At 36.1% G+C, this 14,349-nt stretch overlaps 1 protein-coding gene across 4 annotated transcripts in view; it reads right to left on the reverse strand.

Moving 5' to 3' along the window:
* The window catches only part of LOC140714771 (N-myc-interactor-like), a 49,202-nt gene that overhangs the window by 30,378 nt on the left and 4,475 nt on the right, over nucleotides 1-14,349 (reverse strand). For all 4 annotated transcript variants that reach the window (XM_073026322.1, XM_073026333.1, XM_073026341.1 and 1 more), the window contains exon 3: nucleotides 4,263-4,358. In XM_073026322.1, coding sequence (XP_072882423.1) covers nucleotides 4,263-4,358 — 96 coding nt within the window. The remainder of the gene's footprint in view (nucleotides 1-4,262; nucleotides 4,359-14,349) is intronic.

The following is a 14,349-nucleotide window of genomic DNA, read 5'->3' on the forward strand; positions in this document are numbered from 1 at the left end:
CAAAATGATAAAATACAATGTAAAGACCTACTAAATCTGTTAGTTATTTTGGAAAGCTACATTGAAACACATTATAAACTTCAAAGCCAAACAACCCATTTAAATACAGAAAATAATCTTTATAAATAATTGTTGCCCTCTTTATTTACTAACTGAAGAATAGTTCACCGCATTATATACAAACATGAAAAGTTCCGTAGACACTGGAAATCCAAAGCAACACACGCACAAAACATTGGAGGGATTCAACAGGCCAGGCAGGATCAATGGAAAAGTCAACTTTTTGAGCCAAGACCCCTCTTCAGGACCCTATAATATAGGCCGATGAGTAAGTACTAATCACTTGGGCTGTTGTTATTATTTGAGAAATGATCAAATAGGGACTGAAAATGTGGGAGACACCCAGCAAAAGATGCATCCAATGGCTATAAAGACCAAATAAAACCCAACAGAGGTTGGCTGAAATAAGCTAAACCAGCAGAAGTGTACAGTACTGTGCGCAAGTCCTGGGGGCACAGTTTGAAGTGTGTATATATATATTTTTTTTTATTGTTTTTTTTATGCATTTTCTACAACACTACAGATAAGAAAAAACCCCAAACCAAAATAAAAAAATTAATACAGTGCAAAAATAAACATACAATATAATACAAAAAAGATAATTGAGAAAGCACCCAAATTGAAGTCATGTAAAGTTAATATCCTCCCCAAGCCCCACAGCAAAAAAAAAACTCCAGACCAACCACAACACAATATAGAGAATATAAATCAGGACATTCAAACCCCCAAAACTGTAAATACACTTGAAAACAGAAGATAATAATGCCTACTACCAAAAAAAAGAGCTGAGAGTAAGGGACTGAAAAAACCTTAATTAAGAGGAAGGTTATGAAAGTACTCAATAAAAGGTCCCCAGACCTTATGAAACTTTATATCCGAATTAAAAATTGAATAATGAATTTTTTCAAGGTCTAAACAGGACATAATATCATTAAGTCATTGAGCATGTGTAGGCGGGGCAACATCTTTCCATCTAAGGAGGATTAAACGTCTAGCCAGGAGAGAAGCAAAAGATAATATTCGACACTTAGTCGAACTCAAACGTATATCTGTCTCACCCAAAAAACCAAACAGAGCAGTTAAAGGGTTAGGTTCTAAGTGGTGATTCAGAATACAGGATAAAGTTATATAAAGTTACATATGAATAAGAGAAGCCTCGCCCCTTTTGCATTTATCACAAAGAGGACTAATATTAGGGTAAAATCGAGATAATTTAGATTTAGACATATGGGCTCTATGAACAATCTTAAACTGTAAAAGGCAGTGGCGAGCACAAAGAGAGGTTGAATTAACCGATTTGAGAATCAAGTCCCAAATCTCATCAGATAAAGAGATATTTAAATCATGCTCCCAAGCCATTCTAATTTTATCCACAGGGGCACGCCGTAAGAATGCTAATTTATCACGAATAAATGATATTACACCTTTACCCAGTGAATTAATAGAAAGAAAGAAATCCATAACATTTTTCTTGGGCATTTCAGGGAAGTTAGGAATTAAAGGATTAATAAAGTGTCTAATTTGGAGATATCTAAAAAAATGGGCATTAGGCAGATTGAACTTAGCAGAGAGCTGTTGAAAAGATGCGAAGCGATTATCGATAAAAAGATCTTCAAAATGTCTATTGCCCTTCCTATACCAATCATAGAATGTTGAATCATACATAGTAGGTAAAATAGTATTTTAGTATTAATAAATAGTAATAGTAAATAGTATTTTATTTTTTAAAATAGTATTTTAATGTTATGAGAATAATGGCTAGGGGTGATGAACTTAGAGCTAGGTTAGGACATGGGACTACGATGTTGTAGCCATTACAGAAACTTGGTTGAGGGGGCGCGGGCTGAGAAGGGAAGGGAGGGGGCACGAGAGGGGGAGGGAGGGGAGGAGAGGATTGTTAGCCACTGATGCAACGGAACATTAAAATGATTTGCTTATAAATTGGCAAGAAATTCTCAGAATGGGATATATTTCAATGGATGCACAAAAGATTTCTGGTTTATGTTAGCATGCAGTCAACAGTGATAAAGCAAGTTTGCAAATGAGCTGCAAGTTTTTCAGAGAAAATTTAACATGAAATCTTGTCAGCCATATTGAATTATAAGGAAAGAGTTTAACGTGATTTTTCCTTGGTACATGTTGAAATAAAAATCAAAGTCTCCAAGACAAAATGGTGTTAGCTTATAGTGGGATTGTTTTGAGAAAGTATGGGAGAACTTGTCCACAGCAATGTTTTGAGAATGTTAAGGGAGTACAAGTTTACAGCCATAATAGTTGATAATGGTGAAAAACATACTCATCTAGGGAAGATGAGATTATTGTGCAAATACAGTGTAAGGGGTTTGAAGGGTACCAAAAAAAGGGCAATTCCCTTGTGCAAACTGAGAGGAGGAGGAGGAGGGAAAGAGACAGAAGGGGAGAAGCCTCTCTTTGGACTAGTGTTAGAGAAGATAGGGACATGGATGTCGAGAATCTAAGACTATGTTGAGGGGGAGAAAGTGAGAAAAGACTGCATGAAAGTTTGTTAGTAATCTGGACATTAACTCGTTTAGTGGATGGTATTAGTTTGATGTCTGTAATGCTACTTCATTAACTATTTGTATTCCCTTTCTGTATTACATGTTTTATATAACTCTAAGAGGTGAGTTCTTGTGGTTTAACATGTGTATAGTGTCCTTTTGCTTTCTGGAAGCATACACGCATTCATGGTCCTGAATCAGAAAAGAAAGCAGAATAAATTTCAAAATAATTCTCATTAAGTGTACCATACCGAGAGCAAAAGAAATCTAGATTTCAAATAAACAGGATTGTTGTCAAAAATGAGCAGAATATAGCACAAGGAATCAAACAAGTATAGAAGATAGGAAATAAGGACTTTGGAGTGAGATATATGTGTGTTCTGGTTTAATACTCTGGTTAGTCCTTATAAATCAAGAGGCAGGTCAATCAAAAGGCCAGACAACAATCTGATCTGTTCAGTAAATTGTCACTGCACTAAACATACAGCATTGTAACTGCCTTATAAATAATACATTTTCTCAAAATTTTCTCACCGAGTTATAAAGAGAGAAAAGATGAAATATGAAGGCAAGCTGGGCAATAACATAAGAGAGGATACAAAAAGTCTTTTGAGATATATAAAGAACGAAAGAGAGATGAGAATGGATATCAGACTGCTGGGAAATGAGGCTGGAGTGGTAATAATGGGGTGGGGACAAAGAAATGACAGACAAATGTAGAAGTGAGTGTGATGCTGTTACTAAAGAGAAGGAACTTGGGTAGCTGAGAAGTCTGGAGGTACAGTCGATAAGTCACATGGACCAGATGGTGTACACCCCAGGGTTCTTAAAGAAGTAACTGAAGAGACTGTGGAGGCATTAGTAACAATCTTTCAAGAATCATTAGATTCTGGAATGGTTTCGGAGGACTAGAAAATTGCAAATGTCACTCCACTCTTTTAAGAGGGGACAGAAGCAGAAGAAAGGAAATCATAGGCCAGTTAGCCTGACTTCAGTGGTTTGGAGAGATGTTGGGGACTATTAATAAGGATGAGGTTTGGGGTACTTGGAAGCACATGACAAAATAGACCAAAGTCAGCATGGTTTCCTCAAGGGAAAATCTCTTGGAATTCTTTGGGGAAATACAGGCAGGATAGACAAAAGAGAGTCAGTGGATGTTGTTTATTTGGATTTTCAGAAGGCCTTTGACAAGATGACACACATGAAGCTACTAAACAAGATAAGAGGCCATGATATGACAAGAAAGATACTAGCATAGATAGAAGATTGACTGACTGGCAGGAAGAAAGTGTGGGAATAAAGGGGGCCTTTTCTGGTTGGCTGCTGGTGACTAGTGGTGTTCCACAAAGAAATGTTTTGGGCTGCTTTTTTTTTCACGTTATATGTCAATGATTTGGATGTAGCAATTGATGGTTTTGTGGCCAAGACTGCAGATGATACAAAGATAGGTGGAGGGGCAGGGAGTGTTGAGGAAGCACAGAGTCTGCAGAAGGACTTTGTCAGATTGGGAGAATGGACAGAGAAGTGGCAGATGGAACCTAGCAAGGGAAGTGAGTGGTCATTCTCCTTGGTTGAAGGAATAAAGGCGTGGACTATTGGGGAGCAGAGGGTAGAGTTTTCTTGTAACTGTACATGACCAACCATAATGTAGGTACAATGACGAAGGTAATAGAAATGCTATACCTCCCATCTTTCTAACTCTTCTTTTGCTTGGCAAATTGATTCTGAATCAAGATGACAGCTATCATTCTGGCATTCGCCTTCAACATCAGTAATTTCCTGAAAGGACAACAGAGAAAAATCAGTGAGAAACTAATTTCTGATATACGGCTAGGTCCAAAATATTAACAGATAATAGTTCAGGAAGCATCCATAAATTAGACCAATGGGTTTAACACTGCAGGCTACTGATCTTTTAAAAGAAAAAAACAGTATGTTGAAGATAAAACAAAATTTTACATTTCTTTCCCCTCTTTTATCTATATGCTACAACAAATTTCCCTTTAACTTTAGCAACACACACAGAACGCCAGAGGAACTCAGCAGGTCTGGCAGCATCCATGGAAATGAACAACCATTTTTGGGAGGACACCCTTCTTCTTGGCTACATGTGTCATCAACAAATTAAGAAGTAATCAATATTAATTTTGTGGATTCATGATGTTTGTAAACTGATAAAATACATTGCGATTTTCTCTTCCCTTACATTTGAACATGTTATGAATATCAGCAGGCTAAACACCACAGAAAATTGTACTTCTAAACATTTCCATTTTCATCCATTCATCCCACTCACATGTTAGAAGCTTCCTATCCATCCCTCCCCATCCTTTACAATCAATGGGTCACTTTCTGCAAATTCATGATGCCACACCAGAGGCATTTTCTTCACTCCTCAAGTTTCAGTATTCCAAAAGGACCACTTCCTGGTTCATTCTTTCTTCCCACCAGTCTCCCCCCTCCTCTTTGTGATAGTTTCCCATGCAATCACCAGGAGATATGGGATAGTAAATCAGCCATGCTGGAATTGCAGAGCAGACTTGACAGGCCAAATGATCTAATTCTACTCCTATGTCTCATGACCTTATGTAATATCTGGCCCTTAAACTTTTCCCTTCTCAGAGCTTAACACCCAAATACCGCCACCCCAAAAAATGCAAAAACTTAACTTCTGCCTTGTTAAATTTGTTGTGTATTATTGACCTTGTGGAGACCATTTTGCAGAGCAGCTCTGTTCAGTCCATGGCATGACACTGAATTTCCACTTGCTGAACACTCTGTACCTCAACAACTCTGGCCTCAATGTCATTGACTCTCTCCACTATACTAGTAAAGGTCAAGGTATGTTCAACCAAAGTCAACACCAAGTTAAGGAATCATATGGAGATCCAGCATGGAAAAAGGTCCTTTAACCTACTGAATCTATACTGACCATCAACCACCCTTTCACACAGATCCTACACTAATCCTAGTTTTTTCATTTTAAAATCATTTTACTAATTATTATTGAAGGTTGACAAAAAAGATACATTAAGTCAATCTGTCATTATGTGCAATAAGGAATTAAATTAGCAAATAACTGATTAACAAAGCTAAGCAATATATCAATATTTTAAAAAAAGTAAAGTGTTAAGAATATTTTTTGGAAAGAAGAAGAAAAAAAAAAGAACCCCTACCAACTAAAAAAAAAGCAAAAAAGAAAAACCATTGGGAGCACAACCTCGGAGCTATAGATCATACAAGCTTCCATTCAAAAAAATATCAATCCACCAACTCAAATCCACTTAAAGAAAAATCAGAAGGAAACCATATTAATTCACTCAAATCAGATGATAGTAGATGATAGTAGCAGATAGATAGTAATTTCAAAAGTTCGACTTCTGATTTTCTCCAAACTAAGATATAACATCACCAGGGAAAACCATTGTATCAAAGTAGGAGCAGAAGCATTTTTCCATTTTAACAAAATAGCCCTTCTTGCCAATATTGTAATGAATGCAATTACATGTTGGTCTGATAAAGAAATACCATGAATATACTATACCAAATAAAACTGTCAATTTATTAGGTTGTAGATTAATTTTTAAAGCTTAGAAATTGTAGAGAAAATAGACTTCCAAAAATGTTTCAGTACAGAACAGGACCAAAACATATGTGTCAATGTGGCTGTCTCAGTTTTACATCTGTCACACTGACTATCAACATTAGGAAACATTTTAGACAGTCTCTCCTTTGTCAAATAGTAACAATGTACAATTTTAAATTGAATTAAAGAGTGATTGGCACAAATCGAAGAAGAATTGACCAACTTCAAAATCCACAACCAATCTTCTGTTATCAAAGTCATGTTAAGCTCTCGCTCCCAATCTTGCTTAATCTTAAGTGAAGAGTAATTGTACTGCTATAACAATAAATTATAAATTTTCCCATTAAAACCCTTCACTAAACGATTGATTTTAAAAATAATATCTAATAGGTCAGAATCTTGTATATATGGAAAGTTACTTGTATTTTTGTAAGAAGTGTCTGACCTGAAGATATTGCAGATAATGTGAATATGAGAGAGAGTATTTAGTTACTAATTTCTCAAAAGACATCAGTTGACCATTTTGGAACAAATCTGTGAAGGAATAAACCCCTTTATTGCTCCAAAGAAGAAAAGTAGGATCACTTAATGAAGGTTTAAATAAATAATTTCGATAAATTAAATTTTTTAAGATTAAAAAAATTATGAAACTGGAACCAAATTTGTAATGACTGCTTAATCACAGGATATAAATTTAAATTAGTAATTTTGGCCAGTTGTACAGGTAGAGAAGCTCCTAATAAAGAGGTTAAGTGAAACTGTTTCACAGCATTCAATTCCAAATCAGCCCAAGGTGGTTGTTCATCTCTATTAGCCCAATATAACCAAAAACACATATAACGTATATTAACAGCCCAATAATACGTTCTTAAATTAGGCAAAGCAAGACCTCCATCTTTTTTAAATTTTTGTAAATGATATTTAGCAATTCTTGGTCTTTTATTATTCCAAACAAAAGATGAAATAATGGAGTCAACCTGATCTAAGAACTTCTTAGTTAAAAAAAGGGATATTTTGAAATGCATATAAACATTTTGGTAAAATCATCATTTTAACTGCATGAATTCAGCCAACTAATGAAAGTGTAAGTGGATTCCATCTACAAAATAGGTGCTTCATAAAATCCACTAAAGGAACCAAATTAGCTTTATAAAGATCTTTATGATTTTTAGAGATAATAATACCTAAATATTTAAATGAGTCCGTAACTCTAAAAGGAATGTCATCATATATAGAAGCAGTATCGTTTAGGGGAAATAATTCACTTTTATGAAGGTTTAGTTCATATCCCAAAAACTTACCAAAATCATTTAATAGTTTCAATAAACTAGGAATGGATTCTTCAGGATTCTAAATATAAACTAAAAGATCGTCAGCATAAAGAGAGATCTTATGAACAGTCCCATTTATAAAAATTCCATGAATATCTTGAGCTTCACGAAGTGCAATAGCCAAGGTTTCCAGCACCAAATTAAATAACAAAGGATTTAACGGACATCCTTGTCTCGTACACCGTGAAAGCCAAAAAAAAGATCTACAATTGTTAATAATAACAGTAGCAATAGGGCTTTTATATATCATTTTAATCCACTTATTAAAATTAATACCAAAGCCAAATTTCTCTGAAGCATTAAATAAGTATTTCCATTCAACTCTGTCAAATGCTTTTTCAGCACCAAGAGAGACAACACATTGGGGAGCCTTAGAAAAGGATGAATATATAACATTTAACAGTATCTGAACAGTAGAAAAGGAATAATGGCCCTTTACAAAACCTGTTTGATCTTGAGAAATAATTTTTGCAAAAAATTCTCCAGCCGATTAGCCAGTATTTTTGAGAGAATTTTAGCATCCACATTTAATAATGAACTAGGTCTATATGAAGCACAGTCAGTAGAATCTTTATCCTTCTTAAGAATTAAAGAAACAGAAGCTTCATGAAATGTGGGAGGTAACTCTCCTATCAAAAAAGAATCTTTAAGCGTTTCCAACATACATGAAGAGAGCAATTTTTCAAATTTATTATAAAATCCTACAGTATAACCATCCAGTCCAGGAGCTTTACCAGGTTGCATTGCAAAAACAGCTTTCTGAATTTCGCTTTCAGTAATAGGAGCATCAAGAGTTTGTTGTTCTTCAGCAGAAATTTGAGGAAAATCAATCTTTTGTAAAAAGGCATTCATCTTAGAAGAATCAACTGGAAACTGAGATTCACAAAGTTCAATATAAAAGTCTTGAAAAATGTTAATATCTTCATAATTGCATGCTAAACTACCATCTCCCTTACGAATTTTTAAAATTTGTCTTTTAGCTCTAGCTGCTTTTAATTGAGATGCTAATAGCTTATTATTTTTATCTCCAAACACATAAACTTGACTTTTCAATTTAAGCAAATTTCTTTCAATAGGATGTTAATAATAAATTATATTGTGATTGGAGTTCAACTCTTTGTTTAAATAAATCAATGTTAGGGGAGACTGCATAAATATTATCAAAGTTTTTAATTTGTTTGGAAATTTTATCTAACTCTGTTTTTGTCTGTTTCTTAAGCTTAGCTGAATAGGAAATTGTCTGACCATGCAAATATGCTTTAAATGTATCCCATATAATCAATATTGATACATCTCCCGTATTATTAAAAAGAAAAAGATCCTTTATCAGAATCTCAATAAATTTGACAAAGTCCGGACTTTGTAATAAATTTTCTGGAAAACAGCAAGGCAAATTTGCAATAGCGACATCATTCAATTCAAAAGCTAAACTTAAAGGTGCATGATCCGAAAGAACTATAGCATCATATTCACATTTATGGACTTTGGACAAAAATCGGGGATCAATTCTCAAATATTTTTTGTGAACGTGTGAAAAAAAGAATAATCTCTATCATTAGGATGTAAATGTCTCCAAATTTCAACCAGGCCAAAATCAATTAGGAAAGAGTTAATACGTGATGCAGAACAATTCGGAAGCCGCTGATTAGTTGAACTCTTGTCAATCAAAGGGTTTAAACAACAGTTAAAATCACCACCCATTAACAACATACATTCATTTAAGTCCGGCAATAAAGCAAATACATTTTTTTTTAAAAGGATCATCTACATTAGGTCCATATAAGTTAACCAAAACAATTTTTCTATTACAAATTGTTCCTTTAACAATTAAAAATCTACCATTAATATCTAACACAATATCTTCTTGGATAAATAAAATATTAGATTTAATAAAAATAGATACTCCCTTTGTTTTATTTTGACAAATAGTGTGAAATTGAAGGCCCTTCCACATTTTAAAATATCTATTTTGATCGCCCGTTTTAATATGCATTTCTTGAACAAAAATTATATCGGGTTGGAATCAATTAATAATTTTAAAAGTCTTCTTTCGCTTAATAGGATGATTCCAACCACGTACATTCCAACTTATAACATTTATCTGTTTAATTGCCATAAAAATTTTATTTTATTTAACACATAAATGAACGCATACCAGTCCAGGCTAATCAAAACTGGTGGTGGTAAGTACAACCATACACAAAATATGCATGCTCAGGAACTCCGTAATGGGAAAAAAATAACAAAAAGAAAACTAAAATTAATCTTACAATTGATCCTGTAAATCAAAACTAACCCCAATCCTCCCACCACCCCAAAAAGCCCGAAATTCGGCAAAAAAAAGCCGAAATGCCTCCCCATAGAGTAAAAAAAAGAGACTCCGCGAGCTGCCCATTTTATAATAGTGGTTTTAAAAAGCTTTTCTTAATTCCTCCCCCCAGTTACAAAAAAAGACAAGATACAGCCCTAAAATAGAAAAGCCCTGCAAAGGAAAAAGGTATTTTGCTAAATATAAAAAGCCTAACACTACAAAGCAACACAACACCGTATCAAGTCATGTCAACTGGTTCTTCTGCCCACTTACAGGCCTTACTTCTAACTGATATATATGCAATTTAAATACAAATTTACTTTAATGCCTTCCATTACTTTACAAAGAGTATTATTGTACTGAAACAATGGACACTGGTAAGGCTAGGTAATCATTAAAACATTGAACTGATTCCCAGCTGTAATGGTTAATACAAGAGGACACAATTTTACGGTGATCAGAAGTATAGGGATCTCAGAGATGTTTTTTTTCCTAGACTAGTGGGTACGTGGAAAAATCTACCATGGGTAGTCATAGAGGCAGACACAACAAGAACATTCAAGAAACTCCTAAATAGGCTCATAGTGAAAGACGAATAGAATTCTCTACAGGACAGAAGCATTAAATTAATCATGAAGTAAATTGAAAGGAAAGCAGAACAATATGGACCAAAAGGCCAGCACTGTTCCATTTTTCTCTACAACATTTAGCTCCCCATATCCAGTATAAATTTCAGAGAAAAAAAATGTTTATACTTAAAAACACACTGGAGAATGCAAAACTATAAAATTAAACAAACCTAGAAATACCTATGTAATTTCTAGTGAAAAAAAATCAGCACCATTTTCCATTTAACTGACACGCCCAATGAAAAACTTTTTTTTAGAGAAAACTAATTATCTATCGAGTAAGCACTCCCAACTCTATATACATATAAGAAAAAAAACCTTAGGAACTATGGAAACTATCACTTAATTAATGAAAAAAGGAGAATAAAACAAATAATAAAACAGATAATCAGTCTATCTGTTGTCTTAATTCACTCAGCAGACCAAGCAGATTTCAAAAAGTCATTCATCATTCACATCGAAAGGTTCACATCTTCTTTAAATGGTCGATCAATCAAAGGACATCTTAAGCAAATCAAAAATATTCAAACCTTATCTTCTTTCCAAAAGAATGATTATTCAGCAGACCTAAAACCATTCAAACCTCGGCTACAACCGGAATAGAGTTAACATATTCCAACGCCTCTTTGGGGTCCAGAAAAACACATGGAGTCGAATCTTTGGGAAATAATTTTAATCGAGCTGGATATTGAAGTGATGGGAATAATCCCTTATCATAGGCTATACCTGAGGATGCCACAGTCAGGTTGAAGGAGCTACACCTTATATCTAATCTGGGTAACTTCTAACCTGATGGCATGAACATCAATCTCTTGAATTTCTGGTGTTTCCCACACCCCCCCCCCCCACTTCACCATTCCCATTTCTCTCTCTCAACTTATCTCCTTACCTGCCAATCACCTCCCTCTGGTGCTCCTCCTGTTTCCCTTTCTTCCATCCTCTCCTATCAGATGCCCCCCTCTCCAGCCCTTTATCACTTTCATCAATCAACCTCCCAGCTCGTTACTTCACTCCTCCCCCAGCTTCACCAACACCTACCACCTTGTACTTCTTCCTTCCCTCCCCTCATCTTAATACTCTGACTTTTCTTCTTTTTTTCCTAGTCCGGAAGAAGCGCCTTTGCCCCAAATGTCGATTGTTTACTCTTTTCAATAGATGCTCCCTGGTCTGTTGAGTTCCCCCAGCCTTTTGTGTGTGCTGCTTTCAACTTCCAGCATCTCCAGATTTTTTGTGCTTGTACATTTCAAGACTTCTTGCTTTCTCTCTGTAATTGTTTAGTTATTAAAGATAATCATTCTATCACTTCTAAACATTTAATATGTTGTACTATAATAATTTTATCATTAAGTCTCTCCTGGTCACCATCCTATCACTTTCCTTTGCTTTTGTTCACTCCCCCCCCCCCCCCCGGCTGGTAATTTAAATTCTGGGTATAGATAATAGTTCCGAATAAATTATGCAAAGCCAATTACCTGACATGATAATTCTGTTTTTCCCCCAACAGGTACTGCCTGACCTGCTGATATCTCCAGCATTTTCACTTTCAATTTTGGAATCACACCATATGCAGTGCTTTTCTTGCATATTAGCACTGACATTCAAAAAAGATAGGTTAATAATGGTTTGACTTTACTAAGTTTAATTATAATATTCTCGCCTCTGTATCAGTTTAGAACCAATTGTAGAATTTCAGCACATTGGGGCAGCACAATAGTATAGTGGGTGGCACGGTGCTTTACAGTACCAGCGACCTGGGTTCTGTTGGCCAGAAGAAATTGCAGTCTGATCAAGGACAGGTGAAGCAGACAAGACAGTTGTCTTTGTTTCCCCCACTTTGTGGACTCTGAACAGTTTCTTGCTCTTGGATATTCTAACCAGAGCAACTGCATGTGGACACAGGAGGCTTCAGGTAATGATCTGCTAAACCTGAGACCATGCTCAAACAAATAGCCATCTGTTATGTAAAGGGGTGGACTCTGAACTGATCCTTGTTCTGGGGCAATCTATTCAGAGCAATATACCTGAGACCAGTCTCAGAGGAGTGGCTACTTGTTCTGTAAAATGCCAGACCTGCAATAGGTAATCTCGTCAGACTCTGTCAAGGGGTGATTCTTGTAACATTTCAATCCCCGCCACTGCCTGTAAGGAATTTGTACATTCTCTTGTGACTGCGTGAGTTTCCTCCGGGTGCTCCGGTTTCCTCCCCTCAGCCCACAGTCCAAACATGTGCTCGTTGGTAGGTTAATTAGTCATTGCAAGTTGTCCTGTGATTAGGCTAGTATTAAACTGGGGGATTGTGAGTGGTGCAGTTCAAAAGGCCAGAAAGGCTTATTCCATGCTGTATCTCAATAAAGAATACAGGTGTGCCCCGTTTTTCAAACGTTTGCTTTACGACAACTCGCTGTTACGAAAGACCTACATCAGTTACCTGTTTTCGCTAACAGTAGGTGTTTTCACTGTTACGAAAAAAAGCAGCGCATGCTGAGCAGCCAAGCTCCTCCCCCGGAACTGCATTCTAGCCGGCATTGCTTAAACACGTGCCTGTGAGCATCTGTGCTTTATGTCGATTTATTTTGTGCATCCATTAGCAAGTTGAGTTCTAAGGTATCGGAAAAACCTAAAAGAGCGTGTAAGGGTGTTACACTTAGCGTAAAACTAGACATAATAAAGCATTTCGATCGTGGTGAACGAAGTAAGGACACAGTGAGTTTGGCTAAGGGTTTGTGGAAGTTGACGAAGATGATGTTGAAGAGGTTTACATGACCAAGAACTGAGAGATGAAGAGCTGATGAAGAGGAAAGGATAACAATTGAAGCCGAACGCAGTAGCGAACAGCCCGAAAGTGAAGACGTCCAGGAACTGAATGTGAAGCGATTGTATGAGATTTTCGCTGCGATTGACAACACTGCAATGATTGCAGAAATGTATGACTTTAATTTTGAAAGGGTACGTAGGTTTAGGGCAGGTTTGCAGGATGGTTTGAGTGCTTACAAAGAACTGTATGATAGAAAAATGCGCGAGGCTAAGCAGTCAAGCATACTGTCGTTTTTCAAGCCTTCCACATCAGCCACAGCAGACGACGAAACTCGACCTTCGACATTGAGGCAGGCAGACATAGAAGAAGGTGACCTGCCTGGCCTGATGGAAACAGACAATGATGAGATGACATCCCAGTCTCCTCTACCTCCTACCACCCCAACCTCCGATAACTCAGCCTAACACACCATCATCAGTGTGCTCGCTGTCTTCCTGATTTTGGTAAGTGAAACTACACTGGGCATACATTATTTCTACTTTATATAAGCTGTGTATTTTTATGTGTTATTCGATAGCTTCATAGCTTAAAGGTTACTGGAAAGAGTGTTTCTGCTGGGAGTGCTTGCGCCGTGTGTTTCTGCCGGGAGTGCTGCTGACAGCGCTTGCGTGAGATTTTCGCTGCGGTGGACAGTGCTGCAATAATTGTAGAAAAGTATTCCTACATTATATAGGCTGTGTATTTATCAGATCATTCATGCTTTTACTATATGTTACTGTTATTTTAGGTTTTATGTATTATTTGGCATGATTTGGTAGGTTATTTTTTTGGGTCTGCGAACGCTCATGAATTTTCCCCATATAAATAAATGGTAATTGCTTCTTCACTTTACGACATTCCGGCTTAAGAACCGTTTCATAGGAATGCTCTACCTTCGAATAGTGGGGGAAATCTGTAAATAAATAATCTAGGCTATTATCTCAGTACTGCTCTGTACAAAATCTGGACTTCTTTGATTTTCTGCACTTAGATTAGGCTTTAACCGGAGATTCCATGTAATCGTTAACAATAAAGATTCTGGATCACTGTTAAGAAATGGTTATGAAATTCCAATACCTGATCAGTATCATATCTCCGCAACTACTACCAAATAAAATG

The sequence above is a fragment of the Hemitrygon akajei genome, chromosome 2, assembly GCF_048418815.1.
Source record: "Hemitrygon akajei chromosome 2, sHemAka1.3, whole genome shotgun sequence".
Classification (NCBI taxonomy): domain Eukaryota; kingdom Metazoa; phylum Chordata; class Chondrichthyes; order Myliobatiformes; family Dasyatidae; genus Hemitrygon; species Hemitrygon akajei.